This window comes from Cetorhinus maximus, chromosome 17 (assembly GCF_964194155.1).
Source record: "Cetorhinus maximus chromosome 17, sCetMax3.hap1.1, whole genome shotgun sequence".
Lineage (NCBI taxonomy): Eukaryota > Metazoa > Chordata > Chondrichthyes > Lamniformes > Cetorhinidae > Cetorhinus > Cetorhinus maximus.
The window spans coordinates 42,708,308-42,725,133 of record NC_135895.1 but is presented as its reverse complement, the minus strand read 5'-3'; the positions used below and the strand labels follow the sequence as shown (position 1 = coordinate 42,725,133).

Here is a 16,826-nt window from a genome sequence, read left to right as displayed (position 1 = left end):
AGAACTGAGGTGGGCGGCCTAACCAGCCTGCCATTGCACTTGGCCACTCCTCTGGCAGCCTACTGTCTGCTTCCGGGATTGGTGGGTCCAACTCCATCCCAAATCCACCTTGCCCAGGAGCAAAAATTGTGACATTCAGGAGCCTTTCTACTGAGGTGGGTCCGGCGAGTTGGGAAATTTCCCGATTCGAGCCATCTGCCTTGTAGTAAAAATCTGGGCCTTAGTCTTAGTAATTACGCAGGTCATTATGAGAGCATTTATTTTGTTTCAAAGTTACACCAGAATGAATAAAAGCTTTGCGCACATAACAAGAATTGTGGTTCTTAGTGTTCATAATTTAAAAAAAATAAATTGCAAAGATTTATTTAATTGAGTTATAACAGTATGAAATGATCATGTTATGCACATGTCTGTTCAGGTCAGAGCGTTTCTATTGGTTGAAGCAAATGTGCAGAGATACACACACAGCAGAATGGAGATCACAGCAAGGGTAAGGAATGGAATAGGAAGGCAAGGAATGTTCTGTTTATAGAATAAATCAGATGTTTTAGTTAGTCTTTTTTGCAGTGTATAAAGCACAACACAAGAGAGCCTGTTTGTATAGAAAAATCTAATCATCAAGTATTCTTCTGTTAATTTTTTTAAAAATCCGTTCCCTATTCTTCTCTCCTTTAACCTTGTCTGCTTTATTCCCTGGCTAAGTGAGTTGACGTGAGCTATTTCCAGTTGTCTGCCAATCTCATTCAAAGAACAGAACAATATGAAGGGGATAGAATCTGTATTTTATCTTTCACTATGTAGCTCAACATATAGTTAGGTTTCCTTACAGTTACTGCACCCTGCAAGTTAGTTTCAATCAGCTGCTTACCAATAGCCAAAATCATTCAGCTGTATTATTTCCTGTAATGAAGAGCCATTTAAATTCCCACTGTATATGTCTCCTCCCTAGCTTCTTTGACCATTTAAGTGCCATTTGCCATTCCTGTTGAACTATGTTCCATGGGTGTCTCCAACACATCATTTTAGAGATCACTATTCATCTCTAAACCTAGATGGTACATATCTGCATCAAGGCAATACCTGCAAATCTGATTTACGCTTCAGCCTCTGCTTCTTCCATCAGGAATAATTGGATAGCAGTCAGAGGCAAGAATCTCACTAACATATCCCTTCCCTAGCCCAGGAAACTGACATGAATTGTAACATTTGTTACAATCCCCACAGAGACCAATAACTTTTAAAAAGAAATTCAAACTTCTAGTTGGCAGCTGAAAGGATGGCATGTCAAGATTTCACGTCTTAAGATGTTTATTGTAACAACAGAGTAAGAGCACCATTGACTAAACACTATCTTTATAGGCAATTTATACCTTAAACCACAGAATGGAATAACCCCCCTTCTTAGTTTTAGCCCAGCTGCAAAAACACAATTCACTGGTATACTTTACACTGTCCTTTATGTAGACATTCAATTTTCCCAGAATAAATCCAAAGTGATTCTTAGCTCCTGAGAATTTATTCCTGTTCTTTTCTTTCTCAGCCTGGTAACTTGCAATCTTAAAACTGCTATGTTGGCTTTTGGTTCCCAGATGTTGGTAATAATCACATTTTAAGCTTGGAAAGGTCAGAACTCTTTACGTTTAACTTGCTATGCTGCCTTGTACAAAAGAAGGACCGGGTTGAACTCGTTCTGTTACAAATCGTATCAGTCTCTGGTGCAGCTGTGAGATGTGGCCCCTGAAACACTTACACACAACAATTAGTTCCTGGCTAATTAGTTCCTAGCTTTTCATAGATATTTACAGAAAATACAACAATATATCATAAACTGTTCTTTCACAGGGTTCCTTTGCCCTGAAACTCTCCTCTTGCCCAAGCTAGGTGACTCTTCCAGCCTTGTTTAACTTCCAACAAATTTGGTCTTTTCAATCTAAGCAGGAGCTTCCACCCGCATTCCTGCATGGTAAACCGTGGTTTTTTGGCCTCTAGTTGCTTCCTCTCTCCCAGATCCAGGCACACTCAAAAAAATGTCTATGATGCTCAGTGATATGCTAGAACAAACCTGTAACCTGAACATTAAAAATGGCCTCCTCTGCCCTCTTCCTCACGACAAAGTGAAACACATTAGTCTTGCGTCCAGGTAGAAATTCTGATTAGTTATTCTTGACCCCAGCTCTCTTTCATCTTAGAAGTAAATGGACAGTTTACAGCTTAACTGTTTACAGCCTGATACTTAGAACAACTTTCTGGGACTTTGGAGACTCACAGTCCCCACTGTTAACAAACAGGCTGCTGCCATTGTTTCTAAGCATAAATACCTTGCACCTTCTTCCCAGTAAAACAAGCTAAGCCTTCCTTTGACCTCTAACAATCAAACCACCCAGGCTTACTGTCAGGCAGACTGAAGAACAGGTCACATGACCCCCTTAATTTACCCTAAACTTAAAAATACAGTGCCAAAACATTACAATCTTAAAATTGAGGTTTATAATGAGGTTTTAGCATGCACGAAGCTGAGTAATCAACTCAGTACAGACCAGCGATTCAAGTGGGAACCTTCTTGGTTTGTGAGGGTCAATGCCACACAAGGCAGTGCATTACCCACTGAGCCATCGAAGCAGGTCCACATCTAAACTAACAATTTTAATACAAATAAAGATCCTCTCTAGTTGACTGTGTCTATTATTTTACAGGTTAAAGGACAGTTTAAAGAGCGCCTGACTGCTACAGACGTTGCCATCATCTTCCCTGTCCCCAGCGATGCCTCATCTCCAAAATTCAGCACAGCTAAAGGCTGTGTAGAATGGGTACCTGAGGACAGTGTTATCATCTGGTCTATAAATTCTATTAAAGTAAGTTCAATGTACAATGTTTTACCTATCAGTTATGTATGTTTATTGGGTAACAATTGGATAACTGGCTACAGGTGGGTGTCATTAGTAGTGAGAATGTTTAAACAAATATATTTGTGTTTTTATCTCTCAATTCAGGAAGTATTCAAGCATTGAGGATACCCAAAATTATTGAGTCTGGTTCATTTCAGACATTAACTCCTGGTGCAACAGTGCATTCGGATTATTTGTGGAGAATTTCATGTAAAATTGCCCAACCGCTTCATCAGTGGCAGATGTGAGATTAGCAAGAATAGCCTGAGCTGAATCTTCCTTCGATTTTTTTTTCATTTTGGGGAGCACCTGGTCTCTGTTTTGTGACTTTCCCTGATGGTAGAACTGAAGTTGTTTCCTTACCATGAGAGTAATGACAGACATAAATTTTTACCCTACAACTCCCAAGCACTGTCCTAACCCACTGTCCTTAATCCTACATTTTTTTTAGTAGTATAAATCTAATTTTAAATTAGGATATGTTGATATTTGCAAGTCAACTAATATTGAATTAAAGTCTTAATTACTGCAAAAGCTTTCAAATAACTTTCAGTTGTGCTGCCTCTTCTGTGGCACTGACTGTGATCCTTGCTATGTTGCCAGGCTGGAGTTATGCATCTAGAAAAACTTTATACTGTCACTTCACTGTTGATCCCTACTGACCTGTGAGAAATGTACAAGCCGGAACAAACTGTGACCAAAGTACTTATTCACCACAAATCCTTGGTTTCATTTATAGTTCTTGCTGATTCAGTCAAAAAGTCCTATTGTCTTATTGTAACATTTTTGTTAACAATTATAGCTGATGACCTGAATTAGGGCCAATGCTCTTCTGTGTGCATTTAATTAAAAATTCCTGACTGTCTTGATAATAGTCAATAGTGTATGTTAATAAGTGGTAAAAGTAATTCCCTGTTAAATGTGTTTTACTATTTACATGAAACAATAATTTGTTTAGTGTTTATTCATCCAACATGTATTCCCAGTACTATTTATTAGGGCATATAGTCCATCTATTTTTTTCACAGTGCCCTGTATCAAGTACATAATAGGTCAGATCTCCACCAATGCTGGCACTCTGAGCTGGGTTTTAATAGTTCATAAAATCAACCTGAGAATAATTTCCTCTTTTTCTGCAACCGATGGTGAAACCCACAGCATCACGTTTGAAATTGGAAACCCTGTAGGGCTAGATGGGGGAGGGATGAATTAGCATCCTTACCACTCCTCAGAGTCAAGTGTTGTATTCCATTTACCTGCACCACCATAGAGTCATAGAGGTATACAGCACAGAAAAAGGTCCTTCGGCCCATCGAGTCTGCCCCAGTCAAACAAGTACCTAACTATTCTAATCCCATTTTCCAGTACTAGGCCCATAGCCTTGTGTGCCATGGCATTGCAAGTGCACATCCAAATACTTCTTAAATGTTATGAGGGTATCTGCCTCTACCACCCTTTCAGGCAGTGAGTTCCAGATTCCCAACACTCTCTGGGTGAAAACATTCTTCCTCACATCCCCTCTAAACCTCCTGCCCCTTACCTTAAATCTATGCCCCCTGGTTATTGATCCCTCCACCAAGGGGAAAAGTTCCTTCCTGTCTACTCTATCTATGACCCTCATAATTTTATACACCTCAATCATGTCCCCCCTCAATCTCCTCTGCTCCAGGGAAAATAACCCCAGTCTATCCAATCTCTCCTCATAACTAAAATTCTCCAGCCCAGGCAACATCCTGGTAAATCTCCTCTGCACTCTCTCTAGTGCAATCACATCCTTCCTATAACGTGGATTCCAGAACTGCACGCAATACTCTAGCTGTGGCCTAACCAGCATGTTATACAGTCCCAGCATAACCTCCTTGCTCTTACCTTTACTAGCCGAAGCATAGAATATAAGTTTTTCCCATATGCCTTCTTAACCACCTTATCTACCTGTTTCGCTACCTTAAAGGACCAGTGGACATGCACACCAAGGTCCCTCTGATCCTTAGTGCTTTCCAGGGTCCTACCATTCATCGTGAATTCCCGTGCCCTGTTTGTCCTGCCCAAGTGCATCACCTCACAGTTATCTGGATTAGATTCCATTTGCCACTGATCAGCCCATCTGACCAGCCCGTCTATATCCCCCTGTAATCTAAGGCTATCCTCCTCACTATTTACCACCCCACCAATTTTCGTGTCATCTGCGAACTTACTGATCAACCCTCCTACATTCAAATCTAAATCGTTTATATTACCACAAACAGCAAGGGACCCAACAGCGATCCCTGTGGAACCCCACTGGACACAGGCATCCAGTCACAAAAACACCCCTCGACATCACCCTCTGCTTCCTGTCACTCAGCCAATTCTGGATCCAATTTGCCAAATTGCTTGGATCCCATGGGCTCTTACCTTCGTCACCAGTCTCTCATGTAGGACCTTATCAAAAGCCTTGCTGAAGTCCAAGTAGACTACATCAAATGCATTGCCTTCATCTATACGCCTGATCACCTCTTCGAAAAGTTCAATCAAATTGGTCAGACATGACCTGCCCTTAACAAAACCATGCTGACTGTCCTTGATTAATCCCTGCCCCTCCAAGTGTAGATTAATTCTGTCCCTCAGAATTGCTTCCAATAGTTTCCCCACCACTGAGGTTAGACTGACTGGTCTGTAGTTCCCTGGTCTATCCCTTCTTGAATAACGGTACCATTTTGGCTGTCCTCCAGTCCTCTGGCACTTCTCCTGTGGCCAGAAAGGTATTGAAAATTATTGCCAGCACCCCTGATATCTCTTCCCTTGCCTCACTCAACAGCTTGGGATACATTTCATCTGGACCCGGAGATTTATCTACTTTTAAGCCTGCCAGACCACTTAGAACCACCTCCCTTTCTATGCTAATTTATTTAATTATATCATAGTCCTTCTGCCTGATTTCCATACCAACATCATCCCTCTCACTTGTGAACACTGACACAAAGTATTCATTTAGAACTCTACCTAAAATTACCACAAATTACCACTATGGTCCTTAATGGGCCCTACTCTTTTCCTAGTTATCCTCTTTCTCTTAATGTAATTGTAAAATAACTTTGGATTTTCCTTTATGTTACCTGCCAATGTTTTTTCATGACCCCTTTTTGCTCTCCTAATTTCCTTTTTAAGTTTCCCCCCCACACATTCTATACTCCTCTAGGGCTTCTGCTGTTTTGAGCCCTCGGTATCTGCCATAAGCCTCCCTTTTTCTCTTTATCCAATCCTGTGTATCCTTCGACATCCAGGGTCGCCTGGATTTGTTGGTCCCACCCTTTGTCTTTACTTTAATATGTTGGCCCTGTACTCCCCCTATTTCCTTTTTGAATGAGTCCCACTGCTCTGACGCAGATTTACCTAAAAGTAGCTGCTCCCAGTCTACTATGGCCAAATCATCTCTGATCTTATTAAAATCGGTCTTCCCCCAATTTAGAACTCTGATTTCTGGCCCATCCTTGTCATTTTCCATAACAACCTTGAATCTACGGAGTTATGATCACTATCTGCAAAATGCTCCCCCACTATTACCTCTACTACTTGCCCAGCTTCATTCCCTAAAATTAAGTCCAGGACCGCCCCCTCTTTTGTAGGACCTTCTACATACTGGCTTAAAAATCTCTCCTGGATCATTTTAAGAATTCCACTCCCTCTAACCCTATTGCACTGTGACTAACCCAGTTAATGTTGGGGAAGTGGAAATCCCCCACTATTACTACCCTATTAGTTTTACATTTCTCTGAAATTTGCCTACATATCTGCTCTTCAATTTCTCTCTGACTGTTTGGGGGCCTATAGTACACTCCCAGCAATGTGATTGCTCCTTTTTTGTTTTTCAGTTCTACCCATATGGCTTCATTTGAGAACCCTTCTAAGATGTCATCCCTCCTTACTGCTGTAACTGATTCCTTGATGAACATTGCGATACCCCCTCCTCTTTTACCTCCTTCCTGTCTCGCCTGAAGACCCTATATCCTGGAATACTGAGCTGCAAATCCAGCCCCTCTCTCAACCATGTCTCTGTGACAGCAATGACATCATACTTCCATGTGTTAATTTGTGCCCTCAACTGATTTGCCTTATTCATCAGACTCCTTGCATTAAAATAAATACCATCCAACCTTGCCAAACTCCCTTGTGCCTTAACTGGCCTATAGTTTCTATGCCTTCCAGACTCACTTGCTCTCTCTTCTAATTTTGGCTGTGCATCTCCCCCTGCTGAACAACCTCTCAGGATCCCATCCCCCTGCCAAGCTAGTTTAAACCCTCCCCAACAGCACTAGCAAACCTCCCTGTCAGGATGTTGGTCCCATTCTGGTTCAGGTGCAACCCGTCTGTCTTGTACAGGTCCCACCACCCCCAGAAACGGTCCCAATGTCCCAGAAATCTAAAGTCCTCCCTCCTGCACCATCTCTCCAGCCATGCATTCATCTGGACTAACCTCCTATTTCTATACTCATTAACTTGTGGCACCAGAAGTAATCCAGAGATTACTACCTTTTGAGGTCCTGTTTTTTAATGTTTCCTAGCTCCCTAAATTCTGCTTGTAGGACCTCATCCCTCTTTCTACCTATGTCGTTGGTACCAATATATACCACGATCTCTGTCTGTTTGTCTTCCCCCCCTTAGAATGCCCTGCAGCTGTTCAATGACATCCTTGACTCAGGCACCAGGGAGGCAACATACCATCCTGGAGTCACGTCTACGGCCGCAGAAATGCCTGTCTGCTCCCCTTACCATCAAGTCTCCTACCACTATTGCTCTTCACCCCCCTTTTTCCTTCCCACCTGTGCAGCTGAGCCATTCACAGTGCCGTGAGCGTGGCTGCACTCCCCAGAGGAACCGTCACTCTCACCGTTTTCCAGCACAGAATAACGGTTCTCAAGTGAGATGCACCCTGGGGATTACCTGACTACCTGCCTGACACCTTTCTTCTGACTGATGGTCACCCATTCCCTCTCTGTCTTCACTTCCGTAAACCATGGGGTGACCACGTCTAAAAACGCGCTATCCACGAAACTCTCAGCCTCGTGGATGCACCTCAGTGCCTCCAGCCACCGCTCAAGCTCCAAAACTTGGAGCTCAAGTAGCTGCAGCTGGTGTCACTTCCTGCACACGTGGTTGATCAGAGCGCAAGGAGCATCTAGGACTTCCCACATGTTGCAGGTGGTACATAACACAGGACTGAGCTCTCACTGAAAAAAAAACCCTTACTTTAAGTTAAATACAGTTTAAAAAAAAAAGTTAAATTATTCATGTACTTTAAATAAAAACTAGAACCCTTACCTTTCCTTGGCTTAATCTATTTTAAACTGGATAAAAAAACTTACCCACTACTCACCAATCAGCTCTCACCTTTGTGCTGATGTCACTTTTTGAAGCTTCCTCGCACTCGCATTGGTTCTGCCCTCTCCGCCGCTCTCTCGCACTGCCTTGTGATGTCACTGTTGTTATTTTAAACAAGAATTGACTGCAGGACACTCTTCCCAGACCGCTTCACCGTGATGCTGACTGCAGGACACTCTCCCCAGACCATGTAAATTCCATTATTAAAACTAGATTTTAAACTAAGAGTTAATATTAAATTTTAGGAAGGCTGAAGCCATTGTCTTTGGTCCCCAGTGCAAACTCCTTCCCCAACTGCCATTTCCATTCTCTTGTTGGCAACTGTCTGAAGCTGAGCTGGACCTATCACAACCTTGGTGTTGTGTTTGACCCCAAGATGAGCTCCCGACCATATTGCTAAGACTGCCTACTCGAACTACGGCTCAATTCATCTGCTGCTCGCAGCCTTACCTGTGCCTTTTGTTTCCTCTAGAACCACTCTCTTACTCCCACTCTGCTTTTTTAATTCATTTATGGGATGTGGGCCTCACTGGCTAGGCCAGTATTTATTGCTCATTCCTAATTGCCCTTGGGGCATTTAAGAGTCACTCACATTGCTGTGGGTCTGGAGTCATGTAGGCCAGGCCAGGTGAGGACAGCAGATTTCCTTCCCTAGAGGACATTAGTAAACCAGATGGGTTTTTTTACAACAACTTGCAATGGTTTCATGGTCATCATTTGACTTTTAATTCCAGATTGTTGTTGAATTCAAATTTCACCAACTGCCATGGTGAGATTCAAACCCGGGTCCCTAGAGCATTACCCTGGGTCTCTGGAATACTGGTCCAGTGACAATACCACCAAGTCACCACCTCACCTGAGGGCTGCTCATATCTTAACTTACATGAAGTCTTGTTCACCAATCGCCCTTGTGCTTGCTGACCTACACTGGCTCCTGGTCCAACAACACCTCAATTTTAAAATCCTGATCCTTGTTTTCAAATCCCTGCATGACTTTTCCCTTCCCTATCTCTGTAGCCTCCTCCAGCCCTACAGGCCATCAAGATCTCGCTGCTCTTCCAATTCTGGTATCTCATACATCCCCGATTTTAATTGCTCCACAGTTGTGCTGTGCAATTCAAAATCAAGTCCTTTAGATTCTGGATTTTCTCTTTAATTAAAACATTTTCTACAATTTTTAGCAATGAATAATGTATTATCATTGCATAATTTCTTAAGGGAGGGAAAGAATTTACAATGAAGGCACATCTGGGACTGCCAAGCGTGGAGGCGGAGGAACCTGAAGCAAAACCTCCAATCAGAGTGAAGTTCAAACTCCAATGCCTGGCAGTATCAGGATTGCAGGTACAGTTTGTTCTTACCTAACCACAGACAAGTCTGAGATTTTTACAGTTCTTTTCCCCCTCAGAGTACTGGGAGTGATGACATGGATTTAGTTAATGCTCATTTAATGTCTTTATAAAATGAGCTGTATGAGTATCTGAGTTCAAATGGTATTGGTGAAAGTACCAATAGAAATGGTCAAATGTTGTTTGCAAAGTGACGCATTCTAGGCTTTGGGACCATGGAAATGCTAAAACAAGGAAGCATACCAAACGAGGATGTGTAATGTACGATTGTAACTAACATTAATATGTGTTTCAGAGTCCTACTCAATTTATCTTGGGGCTGGAGATTGAGGGAGGAACTGAGAAAGAGGCAAAATGTTGCAGAACCTTTCCACAGTTTTGTTGAATGATGTCCATGACAGCACAACTTAGATCATTGGAAGCTGAAATCTTGATGGGCTAAGTAGTCTCCACACCCTCATGCTTTTCTAGGTTTTACAACAATCACAGAAACTTGCATTTATGTATATCACCTCAGTAATTTAGGCAAATGAGGTGTGGCAGAATTTAAAGATGATGATGGGGATCTTAAAATTGACATGCTAGAGTATTAGGAGCCAGTGGAGCTGTGTGAGGATGAGGGTAATGGGCAAGTGAGGTTTTGAGTAGTATAGGACTTAGAAGGCAGCCCCAGAATAGTGGATTAGCTGACAAATTTCCAGGGTGGAAATGAGGGAGCCAATGAAAAGTTGATCTTTGAGGTAATGAAAGTGTGGATGAGGTTTTATGCAATTAAAGAGAATAGGGAATGGTGGAAGCAAATACTATTTTGGTGGTGGATGAACATAGCTTTATATACCAGACATGAAATAGAAAGCTTACTTTACAGAGCACATCTGCCTTTCTGTTACATTTTTGTGTGTTTAGTTGGACCATAGTTATGCAAAAGCCATTGTCTTATTCCAGTGCAATATACTGTAGGGTCCCTGGCACTTGGTGTGAAGCCAAATTACTTCAGACCTCTCATGAACCAAATTCTGTCTTCAAAAAGATGACTCCAAATTTGTAGAGTTTGAGGTTTAGCTTAAAATTCAGACCACCTGTGTCCTATTTAAAGTCAAAGTAGGGAGCCAAAGATGAATCCAAGCCCAGTATTGAGTCCATTCTTTATTCAGCTTTGGAATCTGGGTTGGAATCCAGTCCAGATTTAGGGGATGGAAATATTCTTTGTCTCTCTCCCAAGTGCTTTTTTCTTTTCGTCTTTTGCTCTTTTCCTTATTTTTGTTCTCTCTCGCTCGCCTTCTCTTTAACTCTCTTCTATCTACATCCCAATTGAATAAGCTTTGTGAGTCTCCCCCCAGCAGAATGAGTGTTTCCAGGAATTAGCAATCTCACTCAGGTCATAACAATGATTGGTGTAAGAAATCAAAACACTTCTACTGGTAAAATAGGAGGTGTGGTTCTATGTGACTATGTTCTATATTGGATTTATTTGATAGGAAACTGTTTCCACAAGCGCATGATTTTTTCTTTATAACTGCTGTCTAACACTGAGATTTTTCATGTTTGTCAAATATTAGATATTATATCAAACAAATGCCCAAATAACACAGTTTCATCTTTTATAGATCAAATACGTACGAATAATTGAAAAGTCCACCTATCAGGCAACATCCTGGGTTAGATGCCTAACAAAAAGTGGAGGTAATAATTTATTATATACTTGCAAACATGATCATCTGAGAATGTTTTGTGGCAAGGTTGGAGCACAGTGCTGAATAACCTGCAATGATGGATATAAATTTAGTGGAAGTGGTGAATTTTTGTTTTAAACTGTATCACTTAGAGGACACCATAAAGATCACGTATGCCCACAGGAAGGTAAATCAGAAGCAAGGAATAATCCTGACTTTTACACTGTCATCGATCAAGTAGATAGGTGGCTATGCAAGGACCCTATAGTTTTTATTCCTCTTTTCAGAAAGCTGTAAATAGGTGCCCAACCCATCCTCAGTCAGAAGAGATGCAGCATGTACTAGACTACAAAAGAGATAAAATAAGTGCCAGGCAATGACTATTTCCAACAAGTGAAAAACTAATCATTTTCCCTTGACATTCAATGGCATTACCATCCCTGAACCCCCACAATCAACAGCTTGGGCATTACCATTGACCAGAAACTGAACTGGACTAGCCACATAAATACTGTAGCCACAAAAGCAAGTCAGAAGCTAGAAATTCTGTGGCGAGTAACTCACCTCCCCACTCCTTATAGCTGGTCCACCATCTTCAAGGCGCAAGTCAGGAGTGTGATTGAATACTCACCACTTGTCTGAATGAGTCCAGCTCCAACAACACTCAAGAAGCTTGACACCATTCAGGACAAAGTAACCCGCTAGATTAGCACCCCATCCACCACCTTTTATATTCAGTCCCTCCACCACTGACACACATCGGCACTAGTATGTACCATCTACAAGATGCACTGCAGCAACTCACCAAGGCTCCTTCGACAGCACCTTCCAAACCTGCGACCTCTACCACCTAGAAGGACAAAGGCAGCAGATGCATGGGAACACCACCATCTGGAAGTTCCCCTCCAAGCCACGCACCACCCTGCTTTGGAACTATATCATCATTCCTTCATTATCAGTGGGTCATAGTGGAAATCCTGGAAATCCCTTCCTGACAGCGTGCGTGACTGTAGCAGTTCAAGGAGGCAGCTCACAACCACTTCTTGAAGGCAATTAGGGGTGGATAACAAATGCTGACCCAGCCAGTGATGCCCACATCCCATGAAAGAATAAATAAAGTTTTCCTCATGAGGTGAGGATGAGATCTTAAAACTGTGTAGCATCTGCCTGTTCAAATGAACATGAAAGATTTCAAAGCACTCCTTATCTTTCACTCAATGCCAGCAAAACAGATCAATTGGTCAGCTATGTCATTGTTGTTTGTGGAACCATGCTGTATACAAATTGGTTATTACGCTTGCTTACATAACTATGACTGTACTTCAAAAGTAATTAACTGGGTGTGAAGCACATTGTGATGTCCTGAGGGTGTGAATGGGACAGTATAATTTCTTCTTTCTCCTTAGATTTCCAAATACGGATTTAAAATGTGCCATTGCTAAATTCCACTTAATGCAGAAGATTGAAAGGATTTTAACTATGAACATCTTTCGCAAGAATGCAATGAAAAATTAAATCAGCTGTTATCTGTGTGAAATGAAGGAAACCTCAGTATGTGATTCACCCAGGACTCAAGTGTGCAGTAAATTCACAATTGAAACCAGAACATTTTAAAAAAAATTTTGGACTGAAGATTCAAAGAGTAAGGATAGTCATTTATTTTAAAAAGTCATTGTTAACTTGAATCCCATTTTATGTCATGTATTTTTGTTTAGAATGAGTGTTGTGGATAAAAATTAGAATGAGCTATTAATGCAATTATAGGTAGAGTACCTCAAATCCAGGAATCTCGATGAGAATACTGTCTGATTTTAGAACTACGGGTAGAGCACCTCAAATTCGGCTACATCTTGGGACCGATTCTATGCTGGATTTTGGAACCTGCAGATTTTTGAAAAAAAAATCTGAATCCCTTAATTCAACGAATAAGGGACACTTTTAAAAATTCATTCATGGGATGTGGGCTTCATTGGCTGGGCCAGCATTTATTGCCCGTCCCTAGTTGCCCTTGAGAAGGTGGTGGTGAGCTGCCTTTTTGAACCGCTGCAGTCCATGTGGTGTAGGTGCATCCACAGTGCTGTTAGGGACTTCCAGGATTTTGACCCAGCGACAATGAAGGAACGGCGATATATTTCCAAGTCAGGATGGTGAGCGACTTGGAGGGAAACTTCTATGTGGTGGTGTTTCCATCTATCTGTTGCCCTTGTCCTTCTAGATGGTCATGGGTTTGGCAGGTGCTGTCTAAGGAGCCTTGGTGAATTCCTGCAGTGCATCTTGTACATGGTACACTCTGCTGCTACTGTGCGTTGATGGTGGAGGGAGTGAATGTTTGTGGATGTGGTGCCAATCAAGCAGACTGCTTTGTCCTGGATGGTGCCAGTCAAGCTCCTTGAGTGTTGTTGGCGCTGCGCTCATCCAGGCAAGTGGGGAGTATTCCATCACACTCCTGACTTGTGCCTTGCAGATGGTGGACATGCTTTGGGGAGTCAGAAGGTGTGTTACTCGTCACAGGATTCATTGCTTCTGACCTCTTATAGCCACAGTATTTATATGGCTAGTTCAGTTTCTGGTCAATGGTGGACTAGCCATGTGATTTCTTTCCTACCTGGGCAGGGTGGGGTCAGGGTTCACAGGAAAAATGTCCGGTTTTTGAACACTGCTGGGTTCTGGGTAGCCAGCTTTGAGGTACTCTATCTGTAGTTCTAAAATCAGACTGTATTCTCATCTGTACAATATTTAATTCTATTAGGTTACTAGCCACATCATTCAGGTGGATGTTACTTGCAGTAAGATGATGTCATTAAACATACACAAACACTACAAGGTGGTGTGTTGGCTGCTTTGGTAAATGGTTGCCTGGCATTTTATTGTATTTCTAATTCTTTCATCAGTCTGTGCTTTCCTGATTTGGCAGGTGCTTTTTTCTACCTTGGGTGCATAGCAGACAGCATTGGGAGGGGTGCAGCAAGAAGTAGGGCCCCTGTTTGAGGAGGATGTCGTTAAGGTCTAGGTGCAATAAGTGCAGCCCAGGATGACAGTTTTATTTCCCTGCCATGGCTACGATGCCTTAAAGTGTGGGCAAAGCTCTTGGCAGGAGGAGGAGATGCTGTCAATGGAAACCAGCACTGTAGGCAGGTGCAATGTCTCCTCTTTGTACTCTGCTTCAAAGTAGTACTGTTAACTCCACAAAACCCAAAGCCATTTTTATACTAACATGTTTGTGAACAGTTACGTTTGATGGGGTCAGGAAACTTCAGTGATGATTCTGGGAGAGAAGTAGGGGGTACTTTAATTAATGATTGATTTTAAGTGAAGAGGAAGATGTAAGGAGTGGAGAGTGTTTTTGGTTTCTTGACATAAAAGGTATTTGGAATCAAGATCTGAGTTTGTTTGCCAGCTGTTCTGGGGCTTCCTCCTAAGCTATCTCCTCAAACAGTCCCTCACTGGCTGCAGTTCAATGGCTGTATTGCACAACATACAGTAAACCACAAAAATCTGCACAGCTTTGATCCTCTGATGCTGAGGGGCATTTCCTGTCCTGTCATGATGCTGGAAGTCCTGCTGGAAGCATGGCTTTTATGAAAACTCTTGCCGTGTTTGTATGGTACTGAGTGAGGCACTATCAGCAAAAGCAGCAGTTAGTGGCCTCCATCACCAAAGAGACTGTTGGCTATTAACAAATTAGTAGCCCTTCTGCTTCAAGAGAGGTCATTCCTGCCATTAGGAGGGCTAGATGTATCCTATGGATTCATGTTGCTGGGGAATCCTGCTGCAATTCAGAAAAAGCCTAGCACTTGGCACTGGACTTCCCCAGGAAAACTTGATGTAAGTTTGACTCCACTGAACAAGGTATCCATTAATTGGTGAATACAACAATGCATAATGCACTGAATGTGTTGCAGATGATATTGTACCCCTGGTTTGATCCTGAAGAGGAAAGGTTAAGTAGTGATTACTTTAACTATGACCAGGGACAAAGTACTGTACTTACAGAAAGATATTTCACTGCACCCCAGGTAACAGACAGTAAGACAGTCTGATCACCTCCCTCTTGAACTTATAGGAACTTATTGCTTTTTAAGGTTAATTGATGTCCGGCAGGAACGACAGCATAGGTCTCCTCCTCCTGCATTGGATGATCTCTCTAGCATCCAGAGGTGCTTGTAGGCTGTTGTCATATTTCTCCACTGGAAAGTGTGGGGCCCATCAGCTTTCTTCTAATATCAGGCTATATATTGTATGTTTACTGTAACAGCAAAGTTCAGAAGCTCCAGATATGCCACAGCAAGGGAGATTTATATAGCACCTTTTAATGTAATGAAATGTCCCAAGGTGCTTCACAAGACCATTACAAAACACAGTAAGACATTGACCCACATGAGGAAATATTGGGCCAGATGATGAAAAGCTTGGACAAAGAAGTTGGTTTTAAGGAGTGTCTTAAGGAGCAGAGGTGGAGAGTTTGAGAGAGGGAATTCCAAAGCTTGGCACCTAGGTAGTGAAATAATTGGGAATGCACAAAGCCAGAATTAGAGGAACCCTGAAATCTGAGGTTTACGGGGCTGGAGGAGATTAGAGAGAGATAGGGAGGAGCAAGGCCATTGAGTGATTTGAAAACAAGGATGAAAATTTTAACTTCAAGGTGTTGCAGGAGCCAATGTAGTGATAATGGGGGGTGGGGGGGAGAGAGAGACATGGGTAGAAGTTTTGGGTGACCTCAAATTTACGGATAGTAGACTGGGGTAAACTAGCTAGCAGTGTGTTTGAGCAGTCAAATCTAGAGATAACAAAGGCACGAATGAGGGTTTCAGCAGCCAAAGTTAGGCAACCTTAAGCGATGGCATGAATACAAGGTCAAAGGATCATCTTGGGATCAAATGTGACTTCAACTTTGCGACTGTTTTCCTGCATGGTGTCTGCACTTTACCCATACTCAGAGCTGATTGCAGTCTAAATGACATTAATTGGCATAACATTTCCAGTTAGCTGCTGTAGAATTTTATTAGTGTTAACTGAAGCAAGTACCAACTATACATTTTTTACTATCCAATAGTATGTTAGCTGGTACTTCTCAAAGGTTGGAAGCCCCATTAATAGTGCATTTATTTTAAGTGGACCTGTTTCCTTGTGTACCTAGTGCTAACTACAATGGAGCTACACCAGTTTTTTTAATGAAAAAAAACCAGGAATATTTGGTTACTCAACTTGTCCAATAAAAAGGGAAAAGGACAAAATTTGTATGTGTCAAGTTATAGCTAGATGAATTCAGTATGGATCAACCAGAATGTGTATGTGGGCTAAAGCAGGAGTTTTTATACAGCAAGTTAACTGTAACTACCTAAGCATTAATAGAAGTTCTGTCCCATATGATGAGGATTTTAATGAACTTCTCCAGTAACACAGGACAATCAGAGTGATGCTTGGTTTGTGCAGGCAGAGTGGTGAATTGCTGAGTATATGAGTGAGGCCACACAGTGATTCAGTTTCAAATAAATTCAGATACAAACTGATTCTACTCAGCAAAGAATCAGTGGGTATTTCATGAATTAACAAAGTTAAAC

At 42.0% G+C, this 16,826-nt stretch overlaps 1 protein-coding gene across 3 annotated transcripts in view; it reads left to right on the top strand.

Annotated features, from left to right (window-relative positions):
• The window catches only part of LOC144692349 (AP-1 complex subunit mu-1-like), a 58,939-nt gene extending 44,828 nt beyond the window's left edge, over nucleotides 1–14,111 (top strand). For all 3 annotated transcript variants that reach the window (XM_078561088.1, XM_078561090.1, XM_078561089.1), the window contains exons 8-12: nucleotides 419–490; nucleotides 2,694–2,852; nucleotides 9,462–9,587; nucleotides 11,200–11,275; nucleotides 12,672–14,111. In XM_078561088.1, the coding sequence (XP_078417214.1) occupies nucleotides 419–490; nucleotides 2,694–2,852; nucleotides 9,462–9,587; nucleotides 11,200–11,275; nucleotides 12,672–12,691 (453 nt within the window). In that variant the 3' untranslated portion in view covers nucleotides 12,692–14,111. The remainder of the gene's footprint in view (nucleotides 1–418; nucleotides 491–2,693; nucleotides 2,853–9,461; nucleotides 9,588–11,199; nucleotides 11,276–12,671) is intronic.
• Nucleotides 14,112–16,826: the final 2,715 nt, after the last annotated feature.